The sequence below is a fragment of the Macaca thibetana genome, chromosome 2 (assembly GCF_024542745.1).
Source record: "Macaca thibetana thibetana isolate TM-01 chromosome 2, ASM2454274v1, whole genome shotgun sequence".
In the NCBI taxonomy this organism is placed as follows: Eukaryota; Metazoa; Chordata; class Mammalia; order Primates; family Cercopithecidae; genus Macaca; species Macaca thibetana.
Genome location: NC_065579.1, coordinates 17,511,652 through 17,534,313, shown reverse-complemented (window position 1 = coordinate 17,534,313; position 22,662 = coordinate 17,511,652). Strand labels below are relative to the sequence as shown.

At 41.0% G+C, this 22,662-nt stretch overlaps 1 protein-coding gene across 6 annotated transcripts in view; it reads left to right on the top strand.

The window, feature by feature from the left end:
• TGFBR2 (transforming growth factor beta receptor 2) overlaps positions 1 to 22,662 on the top strand; it is an 87,113-nt gene that overhangs the window by 41,037 nt on the left and 23,414 nt on the right. For 4 of the 6 annotated variants that reach the window (XM_050777247.1, XM_050777230.1, XM_050777219.1 and 1 more), the window contains one exon: positions 2,362 to 2,552. In XM_050777247.1, coding sequence (XP_050633204.1) covers positions 2,362 to 2,552 — 191 coding nt within the window. Of the gene's footprint in view, positions 1 to 2,361; positions 2,553 to 13,763; positions 13,872 to 22,662 lie in introns of all 6 variants that reach the window. The other 2 variants (XM_050777263.1, XM_050777253.1) reach the window with 1 other exon arrangement.

The window sequence follows — 22,662 nt, the reverse complement described above, 5'->3', positions numbered from 1 at the left end:
CTGTGTGATCCACCTGCCTCGGCCTCCCAAAGTACTGCGATTACAGGCATGAGCCACCATGCTCAGCCTCCAAAATTAATTTTATCATGTTGGTTCTTCTTTCAGTGGAAATTGATAACCTCTTCAATGGCTAAGAGTAAATGTTGTGGGACAAAAAAAGTCCGTATTTACTTCTTTGTGTTTACCTTTCCTATGCTCAGCTGTATCCAAAAAGGGTTTGAAAAGTTAGCTGTGCCTGGCTGTTAAAACAGGAGTGAGTGGAGAAGGCAGTTAAGGACTTTACTGGGTCTCAAGTGTTATAGTTATTTTCTCTCTGTGATTTTAGTTCTCTAAGTAGCTAAGAGGTGGAAAACCAGAGGCTCTGGAAGAGCTGCCCAATAATGATAGAGCAGCTTTCTTTCATGGCTCACGGTTCCTTCTTTGGCCTCTATAAGCATCACAAGGAAGAGGGACCATGACTTTCCCTGGGCACAGTGTACCTTCATTCTTCATTTTATTACCAAAACCAAAAACAACCTACACACACACACACACACACACACACACACACACACACACACAAAAACTGTGGGGACAGGGAGGAAGGTATTCTTGTTCCATGACTACAGCTGATCTGAAGACTGCCCAGTAGCTTTGGGGTTTAGGATGGGTAGATTTCTAAATATACGTGATTTGTTGTTTGATTATGCCAACTTTCATTTAGTTTCATTTGGTCTCCTGATAGCCACCCTCAACCAATTATTCTGCTTGTCACTCTTCCTGTCACACCAGGGACCAACTTAGCAAAGCCTTGCTCCTCTTGTGTCTTTCGGAATTCTAGTTGAAGACCCCTTGAGCCCCTTCGCAAGCAAACACATGTACCTCCACTGGAGTCAACTCTGGGCTGCATGAATGTCAACACTGGCACCATTCCTGTCTGGGCTGTCCTCACCCATACCCTTGCCTATATCTCTTTGTCAACAGATTGTCCCTTAGTGTCCTTGACTTAAGCACTAAAAAGGAGGTATTGGTCAAAGTTGCTCTTTCTCTCATGGGGATGGCCCCACATCTTTTACAGGTGCAAGCTGTGTCTTAGCTGCTTCTTGCTTCTAGCCTGCCTTCCATTTTCCTTGCTGTGAGCAGTGAGCCTTTGTGCATGGGGCAGGGAGGATTAGGGGAAAATTGGTGAGTGAGTACATGGCTCGCATTGGCTCATGTGTGCACTCAGAATCTTCATAGAAGATTACTGTAGCAAAACTGACCGGTCCAAATTAGCCCTTCCTTCCACTCCCTCTCTAGACAGAATGCAATTCAAGACAGCAGGTATTTTGCATCTAAAAAGGACAGAGGTGAAAGGGAGGATGTCAGATTAACCTTGTTGGACAGTCATCCAAGATAGTATGTTCATGAGGGAGCAGAGGGAGCTGGATAGAGAGGTGATGCCCTTTTCCAAGAGAGCCAAAGTGTTCTTTTGTTCAATTATAATAGTGGGCATTAATCATGTTGTTTAAAAATCTAGTGTACCCTGAGAGCCAACTGAGCATTTCCTAGGACCCAGGGAAAATTCTGTGTGAGAAATTCTCTGAGCCCTGGGCTAAATTAGTCTTCAAATATGTGCTATGAAGGGATACTAAGTGTAAAAGTAGTTAGTTTATGACAGCATAAAATATTTCATTGAACTGTAAATGAAGAACACCCTGAAATCCTTTTCCGTTTCATGTATTTATTTATTTATTTTTCTGAATTGCTCCTTTCTGTAATTCGGGAAAGACTGCAATTCTTTATCTGGAATGTTTCTTCCCGTTTTTCTCAGCAGAACCAGCTGTTGACAAGGAGTATACCCTTTACACGCAATGCTCTGGGGCCCAGCAAACAAAAAAAGAGGAACTGTGACTATTTCCCCAGGCATGCTCTTTGAAAACAGTATAGCTAGACAGGACAGATTTTGCCAGTTAAACTAGGGGTGTGATGTGAGGTTTGCATTACATTCAGGATGGAAGATTTAAAATTATCCTGAGTACCTAGGAATGTTCTTTTTTTCCATGTCTTCCCCTTTAATGATTTAATTAAGACTTAAGTGTGTAAAATTCTCCACCAGGACTGCCCCCATGGAACACTGTCTGCCCCAGGTGATGTTTATAACCACAAATGGGTTCCAAGAATAAACAAAGGAAAAACAGAAAAAGGTAGAAAAACATAGGAGACTATAGGACAGCCTGCGAATGCTGGAGAACAGGAACCAGCTGCCGTTGTTAGGAACAACTTCATGAAGGAAAAGTATTCCAGATTGCCTTTCTGACCGGAGGCCAAATTATTCATTTATTCTCTTGCTCTTTCTCTCTCTCCCTCTCCCCTTGCTTCCAACGAATCTCTGCACTCTAGGAGAAAGAATGACGAGAACATAACACTAGAGACAGTTTGCCATGATCCCAAGCTCCCCTACCATGACTTTATTCTGGAAGATGCTGCTTCTCCAAAGTGCATTATGAAGGAAAAAAAAAAGCCTGGTGAGACTTTCTTCATGTGTTCCTGTAGCTCTGATGAGTGCAATGACAACATCATCTTCTCAGAAGGTGAGTTTTCTTCTCTTAAGGGTCTGGGATCTGACATCTGTGCCAATTTTTTGCATCCTTGGTCTGCAGTGTCATAGAGCACATTCCTCCTGTGGTGGATTCCATACAGTGGATTAGGAGCCCATTCAGCTGGTGGAAAGACGGGCTTAGGGAGTAGCAGGGTTTGTTCTGGTTCTCATCAAATATGGTTGACTGGGGCTAACATTATTATTTGTCTTTGACAAATAGTTTCTTTCACCTAGAGCAGTGGTTCTCGAAGTGCAGCCCCTTGAGCAGCCAGCATGAGTATCACCTGGGAACCTGTTATAAATGCAGATTCTCAGGCCCCACTAAATCAGAAACGTAGGGGGTGAATCACAGCTCTCCGTATTTTGACAAGCCCTCCCAGTAATTTGGTGCAGCTAAAATTTGGTAATCATTGTTCTAAAGATTTGGATGGGGTTGTTTAATCTTAGAGGAGGACTTTCTTTATAACTGACGCTGTTTCTTGTACATAGTCCCAGGATTTGTCTTTAGGGTACTTGTCATCGATCCCATATGAGAGAAAAATTGAAATACAGAGAGGAAATAATGAGCTTACTCTTGGATAAAGGGTAAAATAAAAAGTTTACCCTTGAAGCCAGGAGAAGAGTAGATTAGATACTAGCCTTCATCTTTGAAGTTCAGCGTTTACTCGGCTTGAAAGGAAGGCATAGACTATTCCCTCAATTTTTAATAAGAAGAGTATTCAGTGGCTTAATTATAAAAGTATTATATGCTCTTCATCAAAAATTTCAAACAATCCAACAGTGTGTGAAAATTAAAAATGAAAGTACATTTCCCTCATCCCCTCACTCCCACTGCAACAGATCATCTGTATTGACAATGTATTAGATGCACACATGTCTCTATCATTCATTCATATTATCTTCCACTCTGTCCTCTCTCCCAATCACTCCCTCTCTTCCTTTCTCCTTCCCTGCTTTCATCCATCTGTCCATCCTTCCATCCATTCCATCCAGTCATCCATCTTTCAGTGCAACTATTTGATCATACTATATTATTTTGCAACGTTTTTTAAACCCAACCACTTTTACAATTGCTTCTAAACAAGATAGAACACATAGATATACCTTATATCTTTTAATTTAGTCTCAAATGTCATATTATCTCCCATGGTGGATCTTACCATGTCTCTGTTGATGGATTATCTTCCGTTTTTCCACTTAATGCTACATTGAATAGCTTTGTAAAAATATCTCATGCATTTGTGCTAATATTTCTGCAAAGCACATTGCCAGAAGTGAAATTTCTAGATTACAAGTATGTGTATTTTAAATGTGAATAAGCACTATTAAACTATTCTCCTCCCAAAAAGGATGTGAACATACAGATTTCCATGTACCTTCTCCAGCACTGGGGATGGATAAGTCTTTCAATTTTTACCGACGTGATAGTGTAAATAAATATTAATAGTACTCTCATGGTTGTAGGAATGTAAATTCAGGAAAGGGAAAGGTTAGTTTAGTCAACAATAGGTCTGATTTAATGAAAAAATCTTCTTGAAACGCAAGTGCTGGCTCTACACCCTATCTCTGTGTCCGTGTGCATTCCACTTGCGAGAAGAGATGTGTCCTCGTGATTCGTGTTTGGTGCTTAGTAGCACTGCAGATCCAGCTTGTTCTCTTCCTGTGTCCTTCACCTACTGCCATTCTCCCTCTCTTCCTGTCCAGCTTCCCCCAGGCCAACTTCTCAGTGAACTGAAGGCAGGCATGCACATCTTGTCAGGGCAACACTTTCCAGGTTACTCTTCCTTCCTATGTTCTCGTCTTATAAATGGTCCATTTCTCTCCTTTTCTTTTCTTTTTCTTTTTTTTTTTTTTTTAAGATGGAATCTCATGCTGTCGCCCAGGCTGGAGTGCAATGGCACGATCTTGGCTCACTGCAACCTCTGCCTCCCAGGTTCAAGTGATCCTCCTGCCTCAGCCTCCTGAGTAGCTGGGACTGCAGGAGTGTGCCACCATGCCCAGCTAATTTTTGTATTTTTAGTAGAAAGAGGTTTCACCATGTTGGTCAGGCTGGTGTCGAACTCCTGACCTCAGGTGATCCACCTCCCTCGCACTCCCAAAGTGCTAGAATTACAGGCATGAGCCACTGTGCCTGGCCTCGTGTTCTTTATGTGATTTGCGTTAGGACGGAAATCTAAATAGATTAAATCACATGAAATATGGTAGCACCTGATATTCTGACTTACCACGTCAGCTTTCTTCAAGTAGTTCACCTTTTAAAAGAAGGCCTAGCCTAAGCCAAAGGAATTAATCTTTAATAGCGGAATACCCAGGCACGTTTACTGGCATTGAAGAAGCTTTTCTCTCCTTTTGTATACTGGCTTTTCTACAGTAGACAAGTTTATTTCCTCCAAAAGGACAAAAGTTGATAAATGGCCTACAAGTTGGATCTATATTTTATTATTGAATATCTTTGTCAAAATATCTCATGTGTTTTATATTTTACTATAAGCCTTGTAGATATTAATGACTTCCATTTTCAGAGTATTTCAACTTAGGTGATCGTCATGGGCATCCCTCGTATTTTTCCTCTTACTCTCAGACTTTCTTATGAAGTGAGATAATAAGCATAAAGACAGTTTCTCACTGTACAGTACAGGAAGCCTTTCACAGCTGATGACTCAAATGTCTGAGTGATTTCAGAGTCTTCTACAATGCTCCAGGAGGTGGGGGGCGGGGGCGGTGTTTGCTTTTTAAGCATCTCTCTTCTCTGTGGTGGGGTATTTCTTCCACCTCAAACAGCAGACATTAGGAGCAACATTTTGTATTCCATTTCTCCTCTTATTGCCACCATCTCTTCTTTCTATTGAGGAATGAAAACTCTTTTTTTTTTTTTTTTTCTTGAGACAGAGTCTCACTCTGTCACCCAGGCTGGAGTGCAATGGTGCAATCTTGGCTCACTGCAACTTCCGCCTCCTGGGTTCAAGTGATTCTCTTGCCTCAGCCTCTCAAGTAGCTGGGATTGCAGGCGTCTGCCACCACGCCTGGCTCATTTTTGTATTTTTAGTAGAGACAGGGTTTCAACATGTTGGTCAGGCTGGTTGCAAACTCTTGACCTCAGATGATCCATCTGCCTCAGCCTCCCAAAGTGCTGGGATTATAGGCATGAGCCACCGTGCCTGGCCAGAATGAAAACTCTTAATGTTGATTTCTCTACTCCAAGTCCAACAAGGTAGTGAACACAAAAGCTATGGCGTGCACTGTGGGTATATTATTAGTAGTACAGTACTCTTGCTGGCAAGTTCCTGATCTGCATCTACACAATGGATGATAATTATGTACATCTACCATTTTTAATATGTAAGAAAAAAAAGGTTGAGCCACAAGATTTTCTTTTAAAGTATGGATCTTTATTTCTAGTGATACTATCAATGATAGTTAATATTCAGAGAAAACATGCTGTTGCTATGCGGGGAGCTCAGCCCTTTCCAAGCATGACCTCATTTCATCTCATAGCCACCCCATGTGGGTAGGCACTGTTAATATCCCTATTTATGCATGAGAAAACCAGGCTTGGAGAAATTTAACACTTTGTCTATGATCGAACGAGTGAGTATCAAAGCTAGTTCTTCAGAGGACTGAGGTCATGGTTTTTAGAAAGAAAGAGTTAAAGAAACTTTGCTGTTTTTTTCTTTAAACCGGGTACCTACCCTTAACCCTGGAATCCCTCCGTGGGGCCTAGTGCCAGTTCCCGTGCCTTCCTACAGTGACCAAGGGCAGGCATGAGTCAAGAAACAACTAGAATGGGGCTGGATCTGCACTGCACAACTGTTCTCTCATATTCATGCTTCCCTCCCAGTCTCTGAGGATTCCCTCCTGCCAAAACATTTTGTGTAGAATTCCAGGGAAATCAGAGTCTATCCCTGTACTAACCAACATATAAAATTCCAATTAGAAGAGAAGTTGTTTGGATTGGTCATGATGGATGGCCTGGTGACAGCTGTCAGTCAGATGAGACCTGATGGGCACCAGGACTGAAGGCAGCACAGGAGGTAGGAGAGGAAGGAGTCCTGAGCAAATAGCCACCCTATTTACTTGCAGATGACATCCCCACTTTGCAAAGACATGATGTGGTTATTGATCTCTCACTGAACCTGTAAGAATCAAACACAACAACTCAGTTTTTTTCATTTCATAAGTGGTTTCCAAGTGCAGTGAGACATTTAATTTGCAGAACACTGAGCGAAGAGGTGATTTCTGCTGGTTTAGGTAAGAGAGAAGCAATCTAGTGTAATACTCAAGAATGAGCCAGATCTTCTGGATTTAAGGCTTATTCTACAACTTATTAGTTCTGCTATGTTGGGCCAGTGACTTGACATCTCCATGCTTCAGTCTCTTCATCTGTAAAATGGAAATACAAAGCAGGTGGGAGGTGTTGTGAGGATTGAGTAGATAAATGCATGTAAAGTGCTTACAACATTGCCTGACATGTCACTGTTAGCTGTTAGCAGTAGTTGGGTTTTTTATAGAGGGCTGGTGACTTGTGCTTGTCTGAATGCAGGAAACCAGGCCTGTGTAGCCTTAGGTATGTTCTCACACTGAGGTTTTGTAGTTGAGTGCTGACTGTGGTGCATAAACCGAGCATTCGGATACCTACACATCACACCACAAGGTTTTGGAGGGGCTCACTCTGCTTTAATCCCTGTTTCATCCAGTTTCTCTTTTTCTCCACATGCCTTCACAGAGGCAAGGGGAGCATGCTGAGTCTAGAATTTCTAATCAAAGCTAACCACATCCCTGGCATTGTTGGATAATATTACAAATTAGGCACGTTGTTCCTGTTTTGACTCAGAATCACAGCAGGAAGCAGCTAAATAAAACTGAAACAACTCACAAGTGCCTTTCACATCAGTGATTAGGGTAATCGCAGTTCTGTACTTGCCAAAGGGATTCATTCCCTCTTCATTTTTTCCATGGAAAGCTTGCTTTGGGCCACAAGGCCTTCTCTTTGAATGACTGCACCATTATTGGCCAAGTAGTAATAACCTACGCTAAGACTACACAAGCCAAGGCGAGTCAACATCCATAATTGATCCAATAACTTGACCAACGGATTAATGGTACCTGTGGGTTGTTGTGGGCTATAAGGAGATGTTGCTTGGGAGCGCCCAGCACAGTTGGTGGCATACAGTAGGTGCATCCTTTCTTACTCCTTCTTACCCTGATTAAGGAGAACACTCTATGCCAAGGCACATACCTCTTCTGAACGGTATAAACGGTTGCTACTGAAATTGTCTAGACCAGCAGCAGCAGGATCACCAGGGAGCTTATTAGAACTGCCAACCTTGGGCCCTCCGGGGCCTGTTGCATCAGCATCTGCCTATAACAAGGCCCTCAGTGATTTGTTTGCACACTGAAGTGTGAGAAGCACTGGTGTGAACTCACCAGGCAGGGATGGAACCAGAGATGGAGGTCTTATTAACTTCATGCTAGTAACTCCCTGAGCGAATGGGCCCATGAGGAATAAATTTGGTTTAAAGCCTGGTCATTTGGAAATGAGCTCAATATACTTTACTCAGTCAGCTTGTGTAACAGAACTCTCCAATGGCATGTGGGTGTTTTTCAGCAGTGACAATAAGGTTTATTTTTTAAATGTACTCCACAGACGTTGTTCTGGTGTGGATCTTAATGTGTAGAAAATCAGGCATCTTTTCAGTAGGCATTTCTTTTGTTTCTATGATCATGTTCATGTTAGTTTATAGTATTTGTATTAGTTTATCTGTGGGACTGTCCCTTAATATTTCCCAAAGCAAGAAGACATTTGTGAATGTTTTCAAGATGCATTGTACAAGATACTGTTTTGAATTGGATCTACAGAGGAGATGTTTGGTGGCCTTGGAAAGCCCTGGAGAGTAATAGTGTGGTGCTAAGAAGAGTTGGTCTGAATCAGTTCATTCCTGGGTTGTTTGCTAAGATTATCTGCTGAAGGTGGGTACATGGAAAACAAGATGGTAAGCCAAGGAGGATGAAGGGAGGCATGCTGCTGGACCACTTCCAGCTTCCAAATGTCTGGATCTTGGCCATCCTGCTTTTCCTGCTAACTTAGAACTGAACTGCTTATTCTAGGAAATGAGAGGCACTGGGGCCATGTAGGAAAGGACCCAAGTCCTAGACTTTCAGTAGTTTGCAGGAACAGGGTCCCACCCCTTTTCCAATTGAAATGTAGGCAAGGTGGTGGCAAGCCCATGGCCTAGGCTGTGGGAACTCATAGAACAACCATAGTAATGATTGCTGCCTTGGATTGCAGCCTACTCTGAATATGTGCACCTGTGCTAACTACTTTCAGGTGTGTTGTCTTGTTTCATAGAATCATTACATTTCTATGATGAAGTGAAACCTGTGAATTGGCTCCTCCAGACTTTTCATTTTAATGACAAAAAAGTGGGTCTCCAGAGAGGAGCTGGGATTTTTCCAAGATCTCATAGTTTGTTCCTCACTTTTTGTCCATAGGAGAGTCATAGAAGAACCAGATAATCTTGTCTCTTATAGAAGGAATAGCCTTACCCTTCCACATTTCCGTGGTGGTGGCGTGTTTGCTTTTTATCAGTCTTAACCCGTGGGAGGCTGCACACCTTATGTAAGAGGCTACCTGTTCTGTTTGCTGAACAGCAGCCCAGACCCACCACTCAGCATGTCCTTGGCAAGAAGCACAACCTCAAGCTGACACTGTTTCCATGTCCGTGAGAAACGGTGTGTATCAACGATGACCAGTTAGATGCTCATCTGTTGGGAAGACAACAGAGGGCAGAACTGAGCAAACGGCTTCCCTGCTGAAATTACTTGTGTTCAGATCCTAGCTCAGCCTTGTATAAGCTCTTGGTTCTTGGGAGAACTACTTCACCTGTTTTCCTCTCTGAAAAATGGGAGTAGAAATAATGAATACTTTTAATAGGATTATTTTGAGGATAAATGTATTTATTTATGTAGAGAACTTGGCACGGCACAGAGCAAGCACTTAATAAATTTTGACTGTAAATAGTTATTACTGTTCCACTAGATTCAAATTTCTTATCTTTGGCTTTAGCCAGATGAGTGAGGAGCTTTGTACTAAAGTCATGTATTCTCCTCCTCCCTGAAAATTCCTCCACCTGAGTCCTATTGAGGTGCTCTCCATTATAAGAGTCCTGTGAATCAATGTGATCTGTTTACTGTAAAGAATGCGGAGGATGCGGTTTACTGCATTGTTGTGTTATCTTCATGAGGAAGCCAGGAGACATTTATTTTGGCTCTCTGTTTTAGAAAGGTGTTCTCCTCATGAGGACCTGTTTGCCTCTGATCTTTTTTTTTTTTTTTTTTTTTTTTTTTTTTTGAGATGGAGTCTCGCTCTGTCGCCCAGGCTGGAGTGCAGTGGCCGGATCTCAGCCACCGCAAGCTCCGCCTCCCGGGTTCACGCCATTCTCCTGCCTCAGCCTCCCGAGTAGCTGGGACTACAGGCGCCTGCCACCTCGCCCGGCTAGTTTTTTTGTATTTTTTAGTAGAGACGGGGTTTCACGGGGTTAGCCAGGATGGTCTCGATCTCCTGATCTCGTGATCCGCCCATCTCGGCCTCCCAAAGTGCTGGGATTACAGGCTTGAGCCACCGCGCCCGGCCTGCCTCTGATCTTAAGGACGCTTTGAAGCACACCGAGCAGGGGTCTGCAAACTTCTTTGATAAAGGGCAAGATAGTAAATATTTTCAGCTTTGCAGGGCAGAGTCTCTCTCGCAGCTACTCAACTCTTCTGTGGTAGCAGCCACAGACAGTGTGTAAGCGACTGGATGTGGCTGTGTTCCAGTACAACTTCATTTACAAAAACAGGTCTCAGGCCAACCCCCAATAGAGATATTCATGGTTTTTGTGTTTCTCTCTCAAATGCTAACTATCAGAAAAGCTTAGAGTCAAATCTGAATCCTGCTTCTAGCAAATATGTACCTACGCATTTAGTGTACTAATATCACCCTTGCTTACCAGTTTTTACCCTGTGTTCACATGTTTCTATTCCATTTGTCATAATTTTAGCTCCTATCTTGATTTTATCTTCTTTCACTGTTTGTTGTTGTTGTTTTGTTTTTGGAATGGGATAGGACTGTAAGTAAATAAATTGATTATATCTTGCTAGCTTAGAAATCAGGACTTGAGAAACCACTTCTGACTCAAAGTTCAATCTATGTGGTTAAATAGGGAAGCAGACCATGAGATGTACGCCCAGTGGTGCACGTTGCTGACTCGCCAGCTATGTGCAGGCTTTAGCAGTTAGTGTGGTGATGTGTGCTCTCTAACCTGAGATGTTGAGAGAAGGGCAGAGAAGAGGACTTCTTGTAGCCACAAAGTTTCATTCCTTCCTCTATCATTGTTGGAGCATTTCTTTTAAGTGAAAACAGCCTTTTTGGTTTGCAAGCCTAACTCTGGCAGGAAGACAAATTATTTTTTTTACAGTATCAGACACGCTGTTTCCTGTCTATGTTTAACTTGCTAGCAGAACATCTCAGCCAGCTGGTTCCCTCTGGACCCATTGTGTCCTTTTGTCGTTGCTTTACGCCATCCAGCAAACCCACTCTGTGTATTGATCACATGCCTTGAGCATTTTGTTGACTTCCGTTGCTTTCTGAGTAAGGCAGGTCTTAGAAATGCTGCCCTCTTTCTCCCAAATCTCATTTTGTGTTTGTTCAGCTCCAGCACCAGGGAGCTGGCTTCATGGGGAAATGATTAGCTCTTGCATGTAAGAAATGAAAAGAGTAAATGGTGTTTTGGTAGCTCTGGGGGATTTTGGGTATCCTGCCTTGGAACTGTGCACTCACGCCTCAAAATAGCTGGCTTTCCAGCTGTGCATTTTTGTTTCCAAAGAAACAAACCAGATTTACTTTCTGGTCTCAATGCAGAAGGAAAACTAAGTGTGGAAATATGGTTGAGAAAAGTTGTTACAAGAGGAAGAAAATTATGGATTCAAGTTGCTAGTCTCATTCCTGAGAAGAGAAATCAGTTATTTGAGGTGATGACTCAGAGCTGAAGTAGCCTTTGGTTGTGAACCTTGGTTAGAAAGCACACTTGGAATTCATCAATATGGCCCTGTGTCTGGCCAAGGAAATAATAAAGATCTGCATGCTAGAGGACACTGTGATTCAGTTGAAGGAAGCTTAGAATGTATTTGAACTGAATTAAGGCAAAAGCAACTCACTTTTCAAGATTTTTTTTTTTTCTCAAGTAGCAAAGTAAACAAAGCTGCACTGAGGCCAGATGTGATTTCTGGTTGTGAATATTTGTACTCTAGAACTTCATTCTGATATGAATCAGCAGAGTGGAATCTAGTATGGACACAGGCCGTCTCAAATTCCATCTACTGGCTGTGAGTGACCAAGAAAGCAATCGGACCCGTACTGCTGGTGCTGTAGCAAGGTTCTGGTGGTTCCTCTGCAGCCTCAGGTCTCTCCCACTGCAGCCTCCATGTGTTCCATAAACTCCACTCCCATGAGTAATGGCAAGAAGGGTGCACCGAGCCTTTTTGCTGCTTTGCATGTGTCTCAGTGTCCCACCAGGGGGAAAAAAAGGCTCAAGGAGTTAGCTAACCACTGTGAAATTGACTTTTATTTCCACCCACATATACTCCAGAGGCTATATTCACCACCGTTTGGACATCTGGTTGACTTGCCTTTGGAAAGTCTTTTTTTATTCTAAATCACTCCTGCATGTTACCTGTTATGGAAAATATCAATTTTGCCATTACAAGTTATGCTTTTTTAAAAAAACAAAATAGTAACTTTTAGAGAAAAAATTTATATTTGCTTATCTACTTTTAAAAATATACATATATATGACTTTTGTTGCCTAATTAGAGGATATAGTTGGTTCCAATGTCAAGAATAATTTATCTGAAATTTAGTCATTAAAATTATTTTCATGTCTTCCATTTTCCAGGCCCCATCCTATTCAAAATACCTGTTTCTTCCACCAGGCTGATGTAGTCATTCTCAGCCTTGGCTGCACATTGGAAACACCTGAGGAGCTTTAAAAACTACTCATTAACTGGGTCTTACTCCTGCTGTTTCTGACTTAATTGGTCTGGGGCCTGGTATCAGGAATTATTTTTTAATTCTTCAAGGTATTTTAATATGCAGCCAACATTGGGAACCACTGGACTCAAGACAGTTTGTTCTGCCAAATCTTTTTATATGTTTCATCACGTTCCCCATGTAACCTGGAAAGGGCTGGTAACAATTAAAGAATGGCAAGTACCACAGGAAGGAGCCAAAATTCTGCCTTCGAAGGTTAGAGGAGAAGAAAAACCAACACCTGTTTTACCCCATCCACGGAGGAATCACAAGACTTTTTAAGTGGGGGTATTATTTTTTTTCTATAACAATTTACAAGCAATTGCTTTAGAACAAGGTCAAGGGCCTGATTGGGAATAGGCATCTTAGCTTTTAAAACTGATTAAACTATACATTAAAGGAAAGCACATTTTAAACCTTCATGTATCCAAAAGGTTGGATGGCAAGGTTTGGGTGCCACTGCCTTGTCAGAGACAAGGCAGGGACCAGGAAGGCTGTGTGCGTGATTTTAGGAGGTAAAGAAACTCAGGTGGGAAGGAATTGCAGAAGCCTGTGGTTCACCTGGAAAGCCAGAGAGAGGATGTATTTTGGTGACCTAACAGGTATTGTGAATAATGAATATGCTTTTCCAAAGCGATCTGGTCTCCCTGTTGGAGGGGATCCTGAAATAACTTAAGAAATGCATCTTGCTTTCAGGTTTCCTGAGAACATGAGGGCCCCTAGACAGAATACAAGGTGTAATTCAGACGGTCAGCCAGAAAAAGAATTAAAGAATCAGGGCAGGTGTGGGGATCCTAACACAGCCTCAGCTTTTAGTAGTCAGAAGACTTTTCTGTGTAATAACACAGAGAAGAAAATGAAAAAAAAAATCTTGCTCCAAAGAACATATATGAGGTGTGAAGCTCTCTCTGTGGAGGGACAGATGTGTCATCATTTCTTGGACAAAGCCTGGTACGTTGTAGGTACCCTCCTAATGTTCGTTGCCCTCCTTTTAAAGTCAGAGCAAGAGAGGTAGCAAGAATCTATATCCTAAGGAGGAACATAAAGGATGAAAATCACAGTGGAAGGGATGCCTAAAAGAGCAAAGGCTGAATCAGGGTTTTAATTGCCTGAAATGACCAGTTTTCCAAAACTTATCAGGTAGGTGTAAAATCAGACATATAGGTTCAAACAATCAATTGCAAAGGAGCACTTATCAAAACAGTGGCTGGGAATCTGCCCCTGTGATGAAGACCCCAGGGTGTAGAGGTAAGTTAAGGTCATTCTGAAATCTGGATGATCTTGCTGAAAGAGTCAAAACAAAACAGAAAGAACAAACCATCAAGAGCCTTAAACTCCACTCGCTGGAAGAGGAGGTGAGAGTCCTGCTGTAATCTTTGCTACACAGATTACATTCCAAGTATTATATCTGTGTTTAGCAAAACACATGATGAAGGATCTTAAATAGCCAAGCGTGGTTTTGGAGAATAGATCACTTTATCCGTAGAAAAAAGGTCCTGGCATTTATTGGATGCTATATGCTGGGCAGGCTGATTTTAGGGTCTGATAAATGTGTCAGACTTTAGAGTCTCATAAATATATATCTTGAAAAGTAACCGAAGAAAACATGGCTGTTCAACCTGAAAATGAAGTGATTTAGGGGATATGAGTTTAATGTCCAGCAGCAGTTTTAAGTGTTCTCATCCCATAGAAAATGGATTCATTTTGTTGCTTTTTGCTTTAGAGAACAGCAGAAAGGCCAGTAATAGAAGTACACAGAGGCTCCATTTGACTTAATGTAAAGAATAATTTTAAAAATATCCCAATATTTAGTCTTTATCCCAATATATCTACAGTTAGAAATATTGTGATTTGATTAAGGAATGATAACAAAGGAGTGGTGTCCTTCTACCGTAACATTTTCAGGCAGAGGTTTTACCTTTACCTCTCATGGGAATTCTAAAAGACGTTATCATGCTGGATTAGAATACATGCAAGGCTTTTCCATCTGGGAGAGAGATAAGAAGGAAATAATACAAAGGAGACTGTGCCATGGGATAGGACAGATGGAGAATAGCTTTGTTCTGAAATATGTGCAGTTGGAATAAAACAACCACATTGATTGGAGAGAATGCTTCTTTCATCATTTGGGGAAAAAATACTCTCAAACTATATCCAGAATGTCAAACAGTGCTGTCAATAGCTAGAAGTTAAATTAAATCCTGCCTTGCTAGTGAGCTTACTGTCCTTTCATTGTTTAATTAAAATGACTTTTTATTGTTTGCTTAAATTGGTGTGCTTTTTACTGGGATGATGGATGGGGAAGCATATCTCATTCTACATTCCTCCACCAGTTAATTGACTAGAAAATTATCATGGACCATTTTCTCATTGGCTAGTGCTGAATACAACCATACCAGAGCTTTGCAAGTAATTCCACTACGAAAAATTTTTGTAGGAGGAAAGCATCTCTATGGCAGAGTACCAAAGAACTTAATTTTTGCTAAACTCTTTAGCAAAAATAAAATTTACCTCTGAAACTTGAATGCGTAAATGAATCACTGCAAGAACTTTTAAATGCAGATTCTGATTCAGTTAGTTGAGGACAGCGCTAAGACTCTGCATTTCCAGTAAGTTCCCAGGGGATGCTGATGGCTGCTGGTCTGGGGACACACTTAGAATAACAAGGTGACAAGTTATTCTGTATGTAACATGTCAACAAAATTTTTAAAGGTGCAGAAAATGATGGCAGGATCTTTGAACTCTGCAGTTGAAGTATATATGTGAGTGCTTAGCTTTTGCTTTCTTTCTGTGTGTGTGTCTGTACAGACACTCAGACACAGATACCTTCACCTATATACATCTGAATATATATGCATTCCAGTCCGTATTCAAATCTCTTCAAGGTTATGGATCTGTTGTTTAAATTCAGCATCCAGTCAAGGACAACACATTAGAATTGATTGTTTTGCCTCTACAGCGTGTTTTGGGTTTTCATGACATTGACTTTGATTTGACTAGGTCATTTCCTTTATAAAGGCACTTTCTAGATTTGTCTGATGGTTTGATTAATTCAGATTAAACATTTCTGTAAAGAGTCTACTGGTGTTTTTATTGTAGGAAGTTTTATTTAAAACAGTAATTCTGCAAAAAAAACAAGGTTTTGCATTTATATTCAGTCATATTAGTATCAGACGACTGCAGATGCATACTTGGATGATAAAACCAGTCAGAAAACTCAAGAAAATGATAACTATAAAAGTCAGGAATAGTGATTACTTTTTAGAGGAAGGGAGGGATCTCCGATTGAGTTGGGGAACATGAACAGACTTCTGGGATGGCCAGCAAAATTATATTTTCTGACCTGACCAGTGGTTACAAGAGTGTTGACTTTATAATAATTCACTAAGCCAGACACTTGTTTTATGTACTTTTCTCTATCTGTGTTTCATTTTGGAATGAATTCTTTTTCATAAGAGAGAAATCAGAGTAATTTCTCTGATTCTGAAGGCCATACCGTGCTCTTGGGCTAAGTATATTATTTTAAATTACCCTTAGGAGAAAGGAAAGAGAAAGAGAAGGCTAACTTTTTTTTTTTTTTTGAGACAGGGTCTCGTTCTGTTGCCCAGGCTAAAATGCAGTGGTGCCGTTATAGCTCACTCTAGTCTCGAACTTCTGGGCTCAAGTGATCCTCTTGCCTCAGCCTTTTAAGTAGCACAGATTATATGCCCATACCACCACATCCAGCTAATTTTTTTTAATTTTTAATTTTTATACGGACAGAGTCTCACTATATTGCCCAGACTGGTCTCAAACTCCCTGGGCTCAAGTGATCTTCCCACCTCAACTTCGCAAAGTGCTGGGATTACAGGTGTGAGCTACCATGTCTGCCCCCATTTTTGTTTTTTTAATCATCTGAGTGGTTTCAAAGCTTTTGTTCTTTCCATACCACCAAGCTGTCTCCTTAACAATGAACTCTGAGATCCATTTAATAATTCTGAAAATTTCCAGTCACTTCTGTCACACATAGAGGCCAGACTTGGTTGCAAATAAGGAGCCATTTGCAAATGTCAGAGTCTTGTTACATAAATATTTTTTTAACGACAAATGTCAAATTCTTTTTTCATCTGTCTTCCAAAGGTAAGTGTTAATATGCCATAAAAAAATACGAACTGGCAGAAAACCTCAAGGGGAAATCCTGTGGTATACTTTCCTTTGGAGTGATTGAAAAGTAAACAATTTGTCTTATAACTTTAATTTGCATGTGCCCACACACGCACATGCGCGTGCACGCGCACACACGTTGCTCTCAGCCTCTTTTAAATCCTTTGTTATGCCGACACTAGTTCCTAAAAGGAACTTAAAACTGAACCTCCCTAATTCACTATTTTAAATAAAAGTCACTTGGTTAAAAAAATAAAAACATTAAATTAAGGCCAACTTGGTAAGTAAAATCCTCTGTGGATCAGTTAATGTGTCTTGACAAAAAGCAAATCAACATAGCTGAATCTGGGAGATAGGCTCCTACTTTAATACTTGAAGTAGTTTGGCAATTCCTCCACTCCATAAAGGAGTTTAGGGCATAAATTTAGTGGGATACGTGGATGATAGTTTTTCACCCACCTTGGTGTATTAGTACACTACTGAGCTCAGATGCCAAGAGAGATTTTTGTGAAGTTGGCAGTGAAGCTCTAACCACAAGAATGTTCACATGCCAGCATGTTCACCTAAAGCAAGAGTATATATACAACTGGCTGAGATCCAAAGAAGGAAACTATGCTAAAGAGAGATAGCTGAGGGGAAGGCAGAACTTCCTGTCTCAAGTCATGTTAATTATAACATTAAAAGGACAGCATTCATTTATTGAGTACTTACCAGGAACGGCTTTTACTTAGCAAGAATACTTATTTACTAAGTAGACAAAAATGTTGTAGAAGCAACCAAGGCTCAGTATCCTCCTCTGTAAAACAGGGATAAGAGAATCTAACTCATATATTGGGTTGTTGGAGAAATAAAGTAGATCATGTTTACAAAATAAATTGCCCAGTGCCTAACCCAACAAAGCACATCATATATGAGTTATCTTTCTTATTGTTACAAGATTTCGAAGTAGGGCTTCTCCTCATTCTCCACTGCGGAGCTGCCTTCGCACTCCACAGAAGCTGTGACAGCACCCACCGTTGTCCATGTGCAGCACAACAAATCAAGCCGGGCAGATCTACCATTGGCACTAGTTACCAACTTCCTAGAGAGACCCATCAGTCCCAAAATCCCCGCTCTAGGAGTCCTGGAGAAGAGACTAACGCCCAAATGCCTTCACTCTGCCAAAGGAGCTTCCCTTTTTTGTGTGTGTGTGCCATGGACTTCTTGAAGTAAGGAAGCCTGTGGACCTCTTCTCACTGTGATATTTTTTAAATGCATAAAATAGAACACGGAGTATGTCAAAGAAAACCAATTACACTGACATACAATGATCAAATATTTTAAAAATGAATTTGTGTTACAGTAATATGTGTTTCTATAGTAATGCTTTTAAATACCAATAGCAGCAGATCTAAACAACTGAAGTGTCTAAATGATGAGCATAAGTCACATGCTGAGATGTCTGCAACGACAAAGTCATAGGTACAGCTAATACTAGGAAATATTAATTTTTCATTAAAGGTTAGAGAAAATAAAAAAGATGCAATTTTTGCCCATTCAGATTCACAGACCCACTGAACCCTATTTACCGAGCCCAGGCTAAAAATGTTTACTATTATAGCCTCATTTTTGTATGGGCCTTGGAGAAATTCCACCCTTATTTTTCATGCCCTTCAGAGCTAGATCTAGTTCGATGTTATTACTATTCACGGAATGTCCTAATAGTGCAACAATTATGCTTTGAGCTCTGCTAAGGTCTAGGCCATGACAATAGGCTCTGAGAAAAGAAAAAGATTTTGGGGTTCTCCTTCACATAAAACTTTTTATTTCCTGGCAGGAAAAGGATGCATATTTACAGAGACACTGCTAAACTGTGGTTCTTAGTTCAGAGGAAAGGAAATAGTCCCTATACCCAAAATATAGTCCTTTAGACACATTATACAAGAATTGCCAGCGTCGCTCATTGGATGGCTGTAAAATCACTTAGTCCAGGCTACACTAAAGAAAAATACTTCATCAAATTGGGACCCCCCACCCCCACCCGCACACACACAGGGTCTTGCTCTGTTACCCAGGCTGGAATGCAGTGGTAGGATCCTAGTGTGCTGCAGCCTTGAACACCTGCCTCAAGTAAAGTAATCCTCCTGCCTCAGCTGCCCTAGTAGCTGGGACTACAGGAAGCACCACAGTGCCTGGCTAATTTTTTTTTTTTTTTTTTTTCCAGTTTGTGTAGAGACAGTCTCACGATGTTGCCCAGGCTGGTCTCGAACTCCTGGGCTCAAGTGATCCTCCCGCCAAAGTGCTAGGATTTCAGGCGTGAGCCACCACACCCAGCCTAAAGTCATTGTCATTCTTAGTTGGCTCTCACCACTATGAAGTTAAGAGATCAGGCATGGGGTTGAGATCAGAAGTCTTTCCAGTCAGGCAGTGCTCATTTTAAATACCAGCTTTGCTGTGGCCTAAATTTATCATCTTGGAAAATTACTTAAACTGTCTGACCTTTAGCTTCCCTATCTGTAAAATGGGGTTTATAATAATAGCAGTTTCTATCTCATAGGGTTTTTCTGGCAATTAAATTTAAATGTTTTATAAAATCCTTAGCACACAGCCAGGAACTTAGTAAGTGTTCAGATACGAGTTTCTCTGTAACTGGAGGCTGATGAAAAGAAACATTTCCTGTTGGTCTCCGAGTAAAGGAGATGCTGGCTTGTACCTACACCTAGAGCTGTTGGGTTTTCTAGTAGCAACCCAAGGGTTAATACTGCCAGAGGGTGTGGGTGGCTTCTGTTTAGATAAAGCCACATCCCAAAGCTTCCTTCCAACCTTGGTTGCTATTGTTAGAGTTTGTCACCACCTCTTTGAAGTTTCAAGATTGACAGATGTTATTCGAGAATTCCTCCTCCCGCCAAAAGTTTTTTAAGTGTAAGTTTTCTAAAGAAATAACAGGAAATTTTAGGAGAAAGTAAAACTTTGGTTTCTGACATTGAACTGGGGATTTCTAGAATCTTCCTCAGTCAGTGCTGCACATACACTTAAGGGGATTTCTGTTTTTGTGTTTCCTTTAGGCTAAAAAGGAATTGAAATGAGCAAAGAAGACTTTTTATAGATAGTTAGGAATTATAAATTAAAGGTAGCCATGATGAATCAACATTTCATTTGGACATTTTAGTGAATTAAGGACACAGCTAAGTAATGATGCAGTTAATATTTAAATTTTTCCAAATTTCATTTTCTCATATGTGAAAAAAAATTGACTACATATTCACATTTGGCCAAAGTGAAGTCTCTCGAGATTCTGCCAATGAGGTTATTAAAGTGACACCTCTAGAACAGGGGTCAGCAAAGTTTTTCTGTGAAGGGCCAGACAGTAAATATTTTAGGCTTTCTGGGCCAGATAAGATCTCTGTTGCACGAACTTCTTAGTTTTATTGTTTTTTAAACAACTGTTTAAAAATGCGGGGAAAATCATTCTTAGGTCATAGGACTATACAAAAGCAGGCCATGGGCTCTTGAGCCATAGTTTGTCAAACCTTGCTATAAAATATTAGAAATTTGAGAAATATCATTCCACATAAGTTATCATTCAGTTTCTAAAACACGTTTGTTGAATACCATAAATTGCCCCATTCTGCCCCGGGTACTGGGTATAGCATGGTGACCAAATAGATCTGGCCACTACCCTGCTTTGTCAGGGAGAAGCAATCAGATAATCAAGTGGATTTATGATTATAAGACATTCCATGTAGTTACAGACACAGAGAATGGAGACAAGTGGGTACTTCAAGCAAACACATTCATTGGATACCACAGATAATAGAGGTGGAGTTTCAGGGAGGGAACATTGTGGAAGTGGTAAGTCTAAGTGGAAATGCCGACTGCTGGATCGGCTGTTGTGGTTGAACATTAGTTCATCTGCCCCCTTAATTTTGTTCTCCAGGTTTATACTTTGCTGGACAACAGGGACAGTCCATACATCTCCACAAGAGCATCTTTTTTTCTTTTGCATTTGAATCGTTCTGGAATTGCTTTGTCCCACCCCATTTCTGCCCTACTCTTGCCTGTTCTTTATCCCAACCCAAGCCTCCCAGTGTGAGTAAGAATTTATGTTTTTAAGGGTCAGTCACCAAATTTTCTCACTTTCCCTATATTTTTTAAATGCATTCATGTATCTTTCCAAAAAATGTTAATTTTTTTTCTCTTGGTTTCTGGAATTCTGATATATTGGGGTTACTTCTCTGGTTACTAGACCCAAGATTTTCATTTAGAATATACAGTCAGTGGAAGTTGGCATTTCTACTTAGACTTACCTTAAGAACAAATAATCATATTAAACCTTAAAAATTGATATATACTAGCTTCATTTCTCACTGTGTTTTGTTAAATGAAAGTATCAGATTCTGGGCCAGGTGCAGTGGCTCACGCCTGTAATCCCAGCACTTTGGGAGGCCAAGGCGGGCAGATCATGAGGTCAGGAGTTCGAGACCAGCCTGGCCAACATGGTGAAACTCCGTCTCTACTAAAAATAAAAAAAAAAAAAAAAAAATTAGCTGGGCGTAATGGTGCACGTCTGTAATCCCAGCTACTTGGGAGGCTGGGGCAGGAGGTGAGGTTGCAGTGAGCAGAGATCGCACCATTGCACTCCAGCCTGGGTGACAGAGCAAGACTCCATCTTCAGGAAAAAAAAAAAAAAAAAAACACGAAAGTATCAGATGCTGTATATAACCTGGCGTTCATCATCGTGAGCCAGGAAAATTTAGGACATGAACACACACGAGTTTAGGAGAGGAGTTTAATAAGCAGAAGAGAAGAGAAGGAGAAACAACTCTCTATAGAGAAAGGAGTCTCCAAGCAGAAACGAAGGGCTGGCGGTGAATGTGCTGGATTTTATAGTCCGGTTTGAGGAGGCGGTGTCTGATTTACATAGGGCTCACAGATTGGTTCATTCAGGTATGACGTTTACATAGTGCCTGGGGAGGACTGGTCACCCCACCCTAATCTTATGCAAATGGACTTTCCAGTTGATCAGCACCATCTTGTCTGCTCTTTACTGTACACATGGCTGACAGAGAAGGGAAGATGGAGCCACCGTCTTGAACATGTCCTTACTTCCTGCCGGCATTCACCCGTGCAAGCTCCCAGCTTGCCTGTGTCTGAAGCTCGACTTTACAGGCTGCTGTTTGTTAGCAAATGATTTGGGGCTGCTTTTCATTAAAACGAAAAGCCTTACCTTGGACTCCCATACCCTTACTATCTGCCCAAGTAATTTCTTCTTAACTCCTTTATCAATACCATTTAGGTAATAGGTTCCCCTCGAGAGAATTTGGTTATATCCTCATTCCACCTGGACTATATTCTCATCACTTCTTTTTTTTTTCTCTTCAAACACCTACTGTAGGTGAAAACTGACAATTGAATAATCAAAAGATCCTTCTCTGACATGGAGTTTGTTTCCCTACCACCTACCCGTTTTTTCCTTTCTATTCCCCAGGTGCAGGGTGGTCAGTATGGGAGAATTGCTCTTCCTTAGATAGATCATATATTCTTTCTCCTGAACAGAGCACTCTTTCCACTCATCACTGACTTTTCCCATTCTTCAGAGACCAACTTAAAGGCAATTTTTTTGCTACTGTGCCTTCCATGTTTCTCTAAACTCTTCCACATTCCACTAACATATAGATTGCATTGTACATTTAGCCCCTATCCCAGATGCCATATATTCCTTATTTGTATATATGCCCTAAGTCCTCTATTGGGTACTCTGAGGGCAGTGCCATGCCCAACGTAGACACTCAGTAGTGATATATTTAACGAATGATTCTAGGATCTGAGCATGATTAATGGGTACTTTGGAGGGCGGATAGATGACACATAAAGCAGTAGAATTCTGGCATGTTTGCCCAATGAAAACAGCCCAGCA